Below are 12,750 nucleotides of genomic sequence, written 5' to 3'. Positions count from 1 at the left end.
GTCGCTGGAAAAATCGTAAGAATTGGCCAAATAGACGGATAACATGCCAGAGAAGTTAGTTCACTATAGAAGTTACAGTTTGCGACCTCTAGATGGATGGCATATTGAACCCTCTCTTCATAGCCGACTCCCTTAGCATACTATTCACTCTATTTGGCCGATTTCTACTATTTACCCAGCCATCCGCGGGGCCTGGTAGAGGCTATAGCCAGGACACCTCGGCTGACACTAAGTCAATCACTTATGATCAAGTGTTGGTCTTATAAACCCAGACCTGATGTGTTTTCTCCGCGAATTTTGGCAAAACTGAACCTATTGTCACCAAGTACGGTGGGGTTTCTTCATTAGATAGCTCCAAACGGCAGTTAGCGTTGGATATGAACGGTTTGCAATTTGACAAGTCGTTTGGTGTGATATAACCAGCTGCCGCCCCGTGCCTGCGCAGTTGGGAAGATGCGCCGAATGGCAGTTATAACCGGTTAAATTCGGAACACTGTGGTTTGGATCACCTTTATTATGACGCAGTTGCGGCTAAAGTACTCAACTCTCAATACAGAGACAAATAATTGTCTAACTCTTACGCCAAAAATAGTTACTCAAGCAACTGGATAAATTTTGAAACAGTGAGACGTTTCAGACAGCATCCGCCATCTTTCGTCAGTGACTGAAAAAAAAAAACAGTTCTCCAGTTGCCTGAGTAGCTATCTTATTACCTGGATGTCTAACCTTCATCAACATATCAAGTAGTTGTCTGGTTTTAGGGGGGAAGTCAGTGTCAAGTCAAAACATTTATTTTTGAATTACACCTACAACATCTTGATCTAATTTGTAAGTTTGCTTTTGTTACCATGTTAACATATCAACGTTACTAGTACCGCAATTATTACACTTTAAATATGCCTCGATGACTCTTCAAACATGTTTAAACTTTAAAAAGTCCTAACAACGTTACATATCCTGTCTACTGCCACCAAACAGCACCTTTAGCCCTGTTGACATTACTGTATGTTGTCATGTGACGAAGGTATGTTCAACAAACAGCCACTGACTTACGAAAGCCCAGAACGACAATGATCGCAGGCCTCCGCAAAGGCTATGTGCTTATAGATCTCGGCATAGGCTGTGTTGGTCTGTGAGCACACAGGCTATGCAGAGATTTGTGCGCACACAGCCTATACGGAGACTTGTGGGTATTGTCGTTCTAGGCTTTCGTACTGACTCCCACACGATGGGTAAGTATTTCATCACTAGGCTCTTCCCATGTTGTGCAAAGAAAGCCTGTTTGATCACACATCGCAGTTGAAAGCCTGCTGTTTTAGCGACAGACACACAACACTATTACGGCTCTGTTTGTGTAGCCGGCATATTTGCCAACCACATGTAAGCTGCGTTTTCAAACTGACAAAATATTCTACTTCTGTACATGACGTCATTTGTAAAAATCCTACTATTAATATTTCATGTCTTACCGCGATTTGACGTCAAAATGAACGGCTTAAGTAAGGAATTATAGGCTAAAATTCCACAGGACATGAAATAGCTGACGCGAAATTAAGTCGTGAATCTTTAATAGAATGAAAACAATGTTTATGAACATTGCATAGTTGATAGCTATTGTTTGATAAAATAATGTATTCAGGTTTTGTTAGATTCGTTAATAAGTTTGCTATGGTGTTACAATCAATGTTAGGATAAACAAAAGTTAATATGGTGAAGAGAGTAACTTGTTACAAGTCATAGCAGCTGCAAATAGTACGCAATAGACCGCCTCTAGTGTTTGTGAATGTCAAAAAGAGCATATCCACTAAAGGGGGAGGGTTTTTTTTAAGGATTTACATAGAATGACGGACGCTCAACAGCCCGTATCTCTGAGCCCTGTGGCATGGAAACATAGATAACAGACAATGTTCCCAACCACGCACGAAATGAGATAGTGTCTAGTAATAACAATAAAGGATCGCAAAGTCCTCCCCTGTTACCTGGCGGCTAAAAATAAAAGCACTTTTTTAACAGATGTTTGAACTACTTTACTCGCATTTCCCTCCACTTAGCTATGTAAATGTGTTATCCCTGCTAGGTAACCTGTAGGGTGATGTGTTTGGAAGCTTTTAAGATTTCTGTGTGCTTGGGTTATTCAATACTAGCAATGTCTGGAGTCCAGATGGACATATCTCTGTAGCATTCTGATTTACAATTCGCCGTATCGATGGCGTTACGAAATACCTGAAAATGGAATAAAAATATCAGCTTGGGCGACCTATGTGTGCTGTGGTCTCCGAACTTAGACATGTTGAGCACATACCAACCATTTTTCTGGGTTTTTTTTCTAAAACATTGCTTACACAAGGTACAGTGCTTTGCAGGTGATAGAAAGCAGAAGCTGTCACGAAAAGGTGTGGGATTGGAACCCATAACCCTTGATCAGCGACCCGGAACGAGGACACGGCTTCTCGGAAGAGTCTGTTTTTAGAAGCTGAAACAACATAATTACCATCCACGGAGTAAATGAAAGGATTTTTTTTTCAGTTTGGCCTAAGGCATTTTAGAAGGTATCATATGAGGAATCAAAACTGAAAGTTCAGCTGCAGTGCCTTAGAAAGCCGCTAGGGAGCCCAATATCGAACTTGACCTTCGTTTTCCCAACCACTACCCACATACCAAATATCATTAGGATCCAACCGCAGGGTCTCCAGTTATGCTGTCCACAGACTGACAGACAGATAGACAGACAGACAGACAGCACCGAAAACATAACCTTCACGAAATGCTGTAAATGCATTTAAGTTCGCGTGGTTTTAATTTCGCGGTAGGGAGAAAATGGAGTGTTTGCGATGGTTTTAAGTTCGCGTCGGAGAGCTTGCCGCGAAAACCTGAACAAAAAAACACCGCGAACATTTCTGCATTTACAGTATGTTGTTTCATTTGCATGATAAACTTGGTTCATAGACGTTCATGATGACTATTATCCTCACAAAGAATGAGCGCGAACGACACGAAACAAGACCACAAAGGCTCGAAAACATCTAATGTTACAGCATGTTGTCTCCGACAATGTGATGATGATAAATAATTCAGACAGGTGAAAAATTTAATGTGTCAGATCGCACATGTAGTCACGGCACCTCAATTGTGTTTGGGAACCCCAGGGCCAAATTATAAAGAGATCATTCTGTGTGCTCAATGATTTTCTTCTGTTGTTTGCGTCATAGAGCTGGAAGGCATAAACAAGAAAGACAAGAGGGCCCTTTGGGGTCTTTGATCGCGCGAGACTTGACAACTGCACGAGATCTCCAGAGAGCGTTTGGGTCATGACTTATGTTCGTATGTGCCATTTAAGAATACTTTCACATATTTTACGATTTGTTTTTGTTTCATCACATTATCGTTAGTTAACGAATAAGGCTTTAAGACGTCTATGCGACTTATCAAAACGCTTTGTTCTGAAGGATAAAATCCATTCACATTAGAATGTAAATTGGGCTGTCAATCTATTGCTGTTGTGACACAGTGACACCCAAATTCTCTTCATTCAAAACGTGTTAAGGTATTAAACACTTAATCCCTGAACTATCATTGGTCTTTTCTTTATAAAGTCTATCCGTTAATTGGAGAGATTATGCTATGAGGTTAGAATAACATTCTGAGCGGTGACGTGTAAAACCCCTGACATATCCCCAAGAAAATGAACAATTGAGAAGCCATTTGTTGTCCCCATTTTGTGACGTCATTCATGACGTTCTTGCGGCAATTTGCGACAATCTTTATAATCTTGACTGATAGTCGAAATTGTACCACGCACTTGTACAAATGTTCAATTTCTAAATTGCGCTCAAACATTCCAACGAATCTGTGGGTTTATCCTAAATAATGAGCCTCTTTTCGGGTCAGTGAACAAAAGCGTCCATGTCGGTAATTGACCCCTAACATTTCCAGATCACTACGCAATAACGTTGTCGACAATTTCACCAACAAAGTTGCCATGTACCAAAACTGTGAAACCTTCTCAAATTGTACAGCGAAGAAAACTTGAGTGTTCCTACGTGGTACAGAGGACGGTATATAGATATTACAGCGATTCTCTTTCACTCCAATGAATGACATGTCACATGTCATACCCTGTCGGGTACCGCCGGAGGCCATCTCCCCAACCCATATAATTGACAAACTCCTACGTCACGTTGATTACAGTAAAACAGACGATTACGCCCTCATTAGGATTATGGGTCCAAAAAAACAAGCATAAACAATCAAGCAACAACGCCCCATTCTCACGGCTTAGGGAGCAGTATCTTACATAGAATCAGGGATGGCATTCTTGTGCAATGACTCTCTTCGACCAGCCTTTCTGCAGTTTAAAACATCGTGTGGAAAGTTAGTGATTAGAGACCTTAGGCGGTATCATGGCGTCTTTATTAGTACAACCTTTCTGGGACTAATGTTGGAACAATAGTCTGTTGCTACAACCCAATGTACAGGTGATAAATCGCCCACACCGCGAGCCTCGAACGCCATGTAAGGTCTCATTCATGCATGATTACTCAGAGTGTGCAGTTCTAAAAGAATCTGTACCCAAAAAATAAACGTGTGTTTATATCGGTGGGAATTCCCTTTCAGCAAGCCCAGCTGATCTCAAGCGTCAAACTGACGAAAGCTTGTTTGTAACTGAAGAAATTAGCAGGTAAAGTTTGGCAGCCGCGCGTGAGGTCGGACGTGCACAGCCCTGCATTTTGAGTGATGCAGCCGTGCCTTTTTTGGGGTGTACGTAGCTAAGTGCAGATTGTAATTGCCATGAACAGAGATTGTATGTAGTGAAGTTGTTGGCAATTTGTTTGCATGATCTAGGGTAAATATTCTCAACATAGAATGAATGACATTGGAACATTTCCTATAGCTTCATTACGATCGCGCCCATGTAAAACACGTATTATAACATGTAAGCCTATGGGGCGAAAGAACTCATGAATGAGACCGTAAGTGTATACTGTATCCACTCTAGCCACCCACGGAGCCAGGATATACAGCATTAGTCCTAAAAGCAAACCATTTGTACGGGAAGCCATGCAGTGTGTTCTTTGTATGTTTCTTTTAGCTAAGCCGGACGTAAAGGCGTCAAGAATCGCGGCACAAAACACCGAACTCACCTTTCAGGGTTGTCTTATCTACTGTACACATACTGAAACCTACGGTTCAATCAATATGTCTGCTTTTAAGTTGTTACTGTGATTGTGGAGAATCGAAATCCTAAATGGAATAGAGACATTCAGATGCTGATTTAATAGGCTTTCAGATTTAGAATCGATGTTAATCATGTCAAATGCACCACAGGAAGCTGGAAACTACGTTAAGGTCAACGCTAATCAAATCCCCGATCAGTTAGATGATAGTCTGTACATGAGTGTATCTGCGCGGTGAAGTGATTTAAAGAACAAGTTAGGTTCGTGTGTAAGCATGAAACTACGGAAGGGAGGGATTTCTGGTTTGTTGAACAGGTCACATTTATCGTACGATCGTCGTACGATGGCCGTACGACCGTAAACTGAAGTACGGTCGTAACAATGTCGTACAAAATTTCGGAAAGGCTGTCTTAGATCCTTGTCGGCGGTTGGTTCTGTCACAGCCTGCTTGAAACTTCTACGACATCAAAATAGTACGACGGTCTACGACGAATGTGCCCGAGCCGTAACTGTAAAGACAACAACAGTGGGGCTTGTCTACAGAGACTTAAAGCTCTGTTTATAGCAGACCTCAGCCACTAGGATTAACACAGTTTGGACATCACTTAAAACACCGAAAAAACAAACACACACTTTAACGAGTTCCACTCCTAGCGTGTTATTTCTCTTTCTAGAGTTCCGCAGCGAGGGAAACAATGGTCCCCTTCAAATGGACGGGGGAACTGAAAATATTTCTCTTCCCCATAGCTTCTCGCCTGGCACACAGGAGTGTTTGTAAGTCTGTGTACATCAAAGTCTGGTGTGTTTGTCTGGAAACATACATTCGGGATTTCTACGGCGCCTGCATGACATGATTGGGCCGTACCCAAATACAATTTGTCGCTCTCATACAAAGAGTGGACCCGAGTGACTTTCATTTCCCGTTTTTTTGCTTTGTCAGAGGAATATAATAATCTGGGAACAGCTAGAGAGAATATAAATAGATTTCCTGGGCTATTTTCTGAACGCTGCATGACTGCCAAGTTCAGATAAACGCTGCCGTTTTTTTTATCAATTTCACAAATCACCCCCTCCCACTCTCTCTTCCTGTAAAGGCAGGAGGGTTTCCGTCTTGGTAATCTTCTACCCGCTTATGGATATACAAACAAACGTTGGATGCACCCATGTAACCGAGGGTCACCTAACTCCGACGTGTACCTTAACTTCGTACAAATCTGTATTTTTCTCCTTATACAGAAACTAGCTATGTTTGTTTTCATCCACTGAATGAAAACGTTAAGATTAAGTACGCAAGTTTATTTATCATTCATTAAAAGACAAAACGTAACGATTTTCTGACAGCTGTACTGTATGTACTGTGGTGTCGAACTCCTAAATTTACGTTCTACTACTACGTTCGAAGTTAGGGACCCCACCGTTACACCGATATACCTATGAATAGAATATTATCGACATTATATCATGGATACATGTATATTGATAAGTTATTTTTCACTGCTACATATGAACTTAAGAGGCATGAAAACACAAAGCATATGATGATTTGCAGCTTATCAAGCCCGCCGTTTCAAACGATATGGAATATTTCGGTTGGAGTGACTTAGGATAGGGACATTATATGGTGTATTCTTTGTCCGTGTTGAGCTGTATCTGCTAATGAGATTTAGCGTAACTACATCCAAACACAATTACCCTACAGTATCGTCCCTATACGACATGTTTCGTGATATAATGTAAGCAAGCGATCGCAACAACTTAATTTCCACTGATTGAGTTGTTACGGCCTTATCATGCACATCCAGTCACAAGTACTATATACAATTGTTAATATGATAATAGAATAATATAATCACCCTATAATATCGCCCCTAAACGACACTTTTCATACATATACACCAGTGCTAACGACGACTTGATTGTCTCTTATTCAGTAGCAAGTACCCTATAACATCGTTGATATAATTATAGAATAATACAATCACCCTATAAAATCGTCCCTAAACGACACTTTTCACGCATATACACCAGTGATAACGACGACTTGATTGTCTCTAATTGAGTTGTTTTGTTCTTTTGTGTTCTGAGGCGTGAACGGCGTCCTTGAGACGGGTGTGTATGGGTGACAGACGAGCGTGTCGTTGTGTAAACATGCCACAGACACCTAAACATCGCGCTGTAGACGCTCTACTGACTGAAACCTGTTAAGTGACTTCCTGATTCAAAGACTGGGACAGGACAATCAAACGTTTGAAAAAAGAAAGAGAGAGAGGGGGAGAGAGAGAGAGAGAAAGAGAGAGAGAGAGACATGCAGAGTCAAACAGAGAAGACAGGGACAGACACGGACAGAAAGAAACAGAGAGAGGGCGTAAGACATCTCTCTTCTTGAGATGTCTGTATTCATACTTAACAATACGTCAACGAATGTAGATTTTTTGATGATGTATTATGAATCTTTTTAAAAGATTTATGTATCTCATTGGAGAAGATATGCTAATGTGCATTTAGCTTGGTAATGGGAGGGGAATATTCTGCATTTTCTCGAAAATGTTGCCTTTCTCATTCATTCATTCATTATCAGCGGCCTCCTACTGATGACTAGTCTCCAGGCAGACCCAACGGTTGCAAAGACCGTATCCAACTGGCAGAAGGAGTTTTTATTGCAACCCGACGGTGCCTGACAACTTCTCTGGCTGACTGGAGCTTCTCTGGCTAGCTTGTACGATTTTGGCACCGTGGAGATCTGCTTGGAGATTACTGATGACCACAAGCTCGTCCTGCATGATAAACGCACGGTCCGGATGGGACTTATTATCCAGGGACACGTGCCGGGCTCACTGTCAAGGACTCGGTCTGGTAACCACCAATTAGGCCGACTTAAACCAGCCTCGGTGTGCACAGAAGAGTACAGACACTTCCGGATCTATTCTTGATGTATATTTTTCAGATCTAAATCCGGATAGGTAGTCAGTAAAGCTCTCACCGTCCGGGACCCGCGGCACGCTGGCGGCGTCGCTGCGGCCGATCGAATCAACGTATTTCATCGACAAAAAACAAACCTTTTTAAACTTTGTGTGTTTTGTTGTCTTTTTGGTCATACTTGTATGTTTTGAATGATATCCCCATTTTAAAGTCAAGGGTAACACAAATCCAGTTTAGGACGCAGCGACGCCGCCAGCGTACCGCGGGTCCAGTCAGAAGGGGCTTAAAGGTGCTGCGTCCTTGAATATGGCTATCAAAAGTCTGTTGTGGTTGAATATGGCCGAAAGAAGCTCTTACGAGGTGATAATCACCTTTGTTGACGCAGAAGAATAATCGGCTTACCAAAGTCGTGAAATGCAGCTTTGGGGTTTTCTCGTTTAAAGATCATGACGTAGTGGTTGGCTGCGATGCTTAACATACGTATGGACCTATCAGAAAATTTGAAACATTTGGCTCTAGTTTAAAGATACTTCATTTAAGAAGATGGATGGTTATTGGTTATTTTGCACCCTTATCATCCATTTTGCGTTCCCTTACTACCTTTTGTTTGAAAAATCTAAATTGTATGTTAGTTATTCACTCTACTTGTTTGTATTATCGATAATTTCACCTAGAGTACCCTACCACCCGTGAGGCTTTGGGTCAAGGGGAAGAGTGGCTAGGGTCAATAAGATTTACATGAAATATTTACAGCGGTAGTGGCACAGGAGATCTGAAACACATGTACAAGAGGTGCGAAAGAAAATAAAACGGAAGCGATTCGTTTGATCCTTGCGTCCAAGGGCAACATTCGCTCAGTGAAACGTCTTTCATTTTTTTAAGGAGTCAGTCTTTATTTTGGAGCACCACCGGAAGGTGTAATCTCCAAGCAGATGTCGGGGGTAGAAATTTGTTTTTTGGCTGGCCTGGCTTTTATGTCAGCCACTACCTCAGTGAAACTATGTCAGTCGTGATAACATCATGATTTTCTACCCCTGACATCTGCTTGGAGATTAGGAAGATGCAGACTACATGATAAGATGACGCGTTCCAGATGGGAGACCCTGCTCAATTTCAACTCTCTCTTGTCTCTCTCCTTAAAGAGGTTTCGTGAGAACTTCCTCTGGATTCCTTCACGTGCTCGTTGTTGTAAGAAGCACCGCGGTGTCTCAGATTAATGACCGGCAAAGTTCCTCCTTACCAGGTCGATGTCTGTCAGAAGTGCTAGAGTGGGTACTGCGTCTTCATCTGTTGTCTAGGACCGGCGATATATTGTAGATATAGCTCGGTGCAACCCGGTAAACTGACTACACTGAGAGCTTCGTAATCTCCAAACAGATGTAGGGTCGATATCCAATGTTACACCTGCCTTTCCGCGGTATCTAGTACGTCTTTCTAGTAGTGCGCATGCACCTTTTGTATTCTTCGTCTTCTCCAAGTAATACTGAGACTGAGCAGAACCATACATCTACTTGGAGATCTAGATGAGGTCATTCCAGCGTCTGTCTTGAAAGTCGCGGTACTTGCACGTCGGAGGCTCGAGTGACAATAAGTGCTCTCTTGGTCTGTGTTTTCATTGCATGAGCTCTTCTCATAAGAAAGGCTCATGCAATAAAAACACGACGTTTAGAACGAGTGTGCATCCAGTTGGAAGTAGCCTACATAGCAGGCTTCGTCGCCGGACCTTTTGGTTATTATGTGCTGTTTTCTGATTGTACAGGATTTTTGACAGTCGTCCATTGTAATCGTCTATGAAGTTGCTGCGTGGGCGCAGGCTTTAGGTCGGACGGCTTTCAGAGTAGCCTGGTATACAAACCTAGTACAGCTGCTCAGCCACTTTCATCCTCATTAGCAAATCATAACAGCCTTTAACAGGTTTTAACACCAGGCTACTGTCAGAGGCATGGTAAAAACTGAAAACTGATACACAATCAGACGACAGCTCATAGTAAGCCCCGAAGTGTCCGCGGCCACGAAGCCAAGTCTACAATGGAAGCTAGTTCGAAGTACAATAAGCGTAGTTTTTGACATCCCCTCAGAAGATATCTACAACCCATATATGGGTTATTGTCCTAGAGTTGCATCATCACTGTAGCCTCTACCAGGCTCCACAGGGCGCTGGAAAAATCGTATAAATTGGCCAAATGGACGGATAACATGCCAGAGAGGTTAGTCCGCTATAGAAGTTATAGTTTGCGACATCTAGCATATTGGACCCTCTACCCGTAGTCGACTCCCTTAGCATACTATTCTTTGGCCGATTTCCACTATTTTTCCAGCCATCCGCGGGGCCTGGATCACTGCGCAATGATGGAAACGGTTCACATTCAATCTACCTTCACTACAACCTTATAACTGATCCAACATCTGCTTTTGTGTTGGGTCGTAAAAAGGTCGACCGGCAACGAACATAATAAAGTCGGCTGTCTCCAGTGTTCTCTATTGTCACGGACCAGATTAGATTTAATCTGGTAATATGATATGTTCTATTTGCGACATACATGGACAGAAAGCAATCATAATGATGTTTACCTAATGGCGTGTGAATTATGGGTTTTTAATTCAATTGGGCCATCTGTCACGAATATTGCTAATAGTTCGTATTAAGTAGTAGATAGATACAGAATTTGATATATCAGAATCAAATGCGTACATGTGTTTTTTGCATGATGTTTCGTACGTGTGTTCTGTAACAAATGGTGGCAAGGAAAGGATGAGAAGGAAAGAGTTAGGTTTATATAGACAATTAAGTCAAAGAGACCTCTGCATGAAACGGCCTCGGATCCTGACGTATCCAGACATGGAACACGGGATCCGGAAACTCAGATCCGTACGAATCCGGACAGATACGGGGCAGTATTGTGCTTTAACAACGATGCTCCATCTGTAGATGCAAACTGTCCGGGAGAATGCTCAAATGATACAGGAATGTTTGGCCTGCTATTCTCTATATCAACACACCCCACACATTCTCATGTATGTCTGTCGCTGGTCGACTTAATATGTTTGGCTTTCTATTGATCCATTCTAACGGCTGTCAACACTTGGGACAGGGGAAAATAAACCGTCTGGGAGGCGATCCCGACCCCGTGACCTCACCAGGTGCTCAGGCCGCGCCCCGGACCGTCTGTACCGCCGGCTTACCCGGTGTTACCCGGGGTATTGGGAGACGGGAAACGTGCCTACAGCGCCTGGGACGCTAAAGCGGAAGACATGGAGACGCTTTGGGTGGAAGCAATCTCCCTTTAGCAAACTCCTGGCACGGTTCGCTTGCACCCCCTTATGACTACCTAGTACTTGAGACAATTGCTTGGATAGAAGAGAAGCGAACAAAAACATGCATGTCGTGCTTGCTTCACCATACACTTCTGAAGAGAGGTTGTTCTCTCCAGTGGTAACATGGCATGAACAAATATGCTGTCTAGCAGTCCGGCTACTGTGGGGTTCTTTGTTGTCCACGGGGCGCATCGGGAGTGTCGCTGGCAGGACTTCGCATGCAAGGGGTCGGGCGCCTGTGCCCCGGCACGGGATAGAAGCGTGGCGCGGCGCGAGATGTTGTAACTAGTTAGCGGAGACATAGCTAGTGCTTACCTGGTAAAATTAGGACACATAGGACCGCGCGCAGGCGGACATGGCTGGCCGGGCTGGCGTCGTTCCAAGCCGAGGTCAGTCGTCTTCCTCTATCCCCCATATCTTGTCGGTGCCAAGTGTTGTTTCAGATGGATGTATTCTGGGCGGATAACGTTCTTGAATTGAAGAGTTTACGATGCAGTTATGCGGAGTGCAGCAACCACAGTTCCCAGCGATGTGGCCACAGGTCGCAGGAGATGATCAGCCGGGTCAAGGCCAGTCGTCCCCGCCAACCAAGTTTCCCGCTGGATCGGTCTTCAAGTTGCGCTGCGGTCCCCTTTTTTAGCCAAGAGTCCTACAACAAAGAAGTGATTTTTCCATGGCCGCTTTAGTCCATGCGGGTGAAGTTTGTTTTGGCTGAGGGGGGATAGACGATGGAAGCCCACACCTGTAACTCAGCAGGGATGTGTCAACTCTGACTCGCTCCGTGGTCTCGCACGCCTCTCACCACGTAAACACAGTGGGACTGGTTAGTGTAGACTACCCTCAACACCGCTCACATGCGCTGAAATCTTCCCTCCAAGACTTCTAGACGTTGATATATTCACCAGATGAGCGCCCGGCAACGTCAGCTTGACGTCAACGTCGACGTAATGTCGATTGGACGGCGCGAGAAGACGAGAAATCGTTGCGACGGCGCGAACTCTTGGCAGTCTTTGTAAGAGTGGAGAGAGATGTTCTTGGAAGCTACCAACTGCGGTTTTGTAATAGGGGAGGGCAGGATGAGAAAACCGGTTGGGTGTGTTCCGTTCGGTATCATTAGGCTCACGCAACCACCCAGGACATGTTCCCATTCCCATTTCTATCTGCTATATCCCAGTAACAATGTATGTTTTATTGCTCCCAGTCGCACAATAAACATAAAATGTCGATGACGTTATGATAACGGTGAACTTGTTTACCCATCTTGCTTCGGCGCTACCTGTCGCTTCAGGCGGATCGCCCTTTGATATGTAAATGAGGGACACACCTAAGAGAAAAGACCACT

The 12,750-nt window shown here is 43.5% G+C and overlaps 1 protein-coding gene across 6 annotated transcripts in view; it reads right to left on the bottom strand.

Annotated features, from left to right (window-relative positions):
- Positions 1-12,461, bottom strand: part of LOC136444371 (latrophilin-like protein 1) — a 44,759-nt gene extending 32,298 nt beyond the window's left edge. For 3 of the 6 annotated variants that reach the window (XM_066441885.1, XM_066441886.1, XM_066441887.1), the window contains exon 1: positions 11,724-12,461. In XM_066441885.1, the coding sequence (XP_066297982.1) occupies positions 11,724-11,823 (100 nt within the window). In that variant the 5' untranslated portion in view covers positions 11,824-12,461. The remainder of the gene's footprint in view (positions 1-11,723) is intronic. The other 3 variants (XM_066441888.1, XM_066441891.1, XM_066441890.1) reach the window with 1 other exon arrangement.
- Between the last annotated feature and the right edge of the window lie 289 nt (positions 12,462-12,750).

The sequence above is a fragment of the Branchiostoma lanceolatum genome, chromosome 11, assembly GCF_035083965.1.
Source record: "Branchiostoma lanceolatum isolate klBraLanc5 chromosome 11, klBraLanc5.hap2, whole genome shotgun sequence".
Classification (NCBI taxonomy): domain Eukaryota; kingdom Metazoa; phylum Chordata; class Leptocardii; order Amphioxiformes; family Branchiostomatidae; genus Branchiostoma; species Branchiostoma lanceolatum.
Note: the sequence above shows the minus strand (reverse complement) of the source record. Positions and strands in the feature narration are given on the sequence as shown.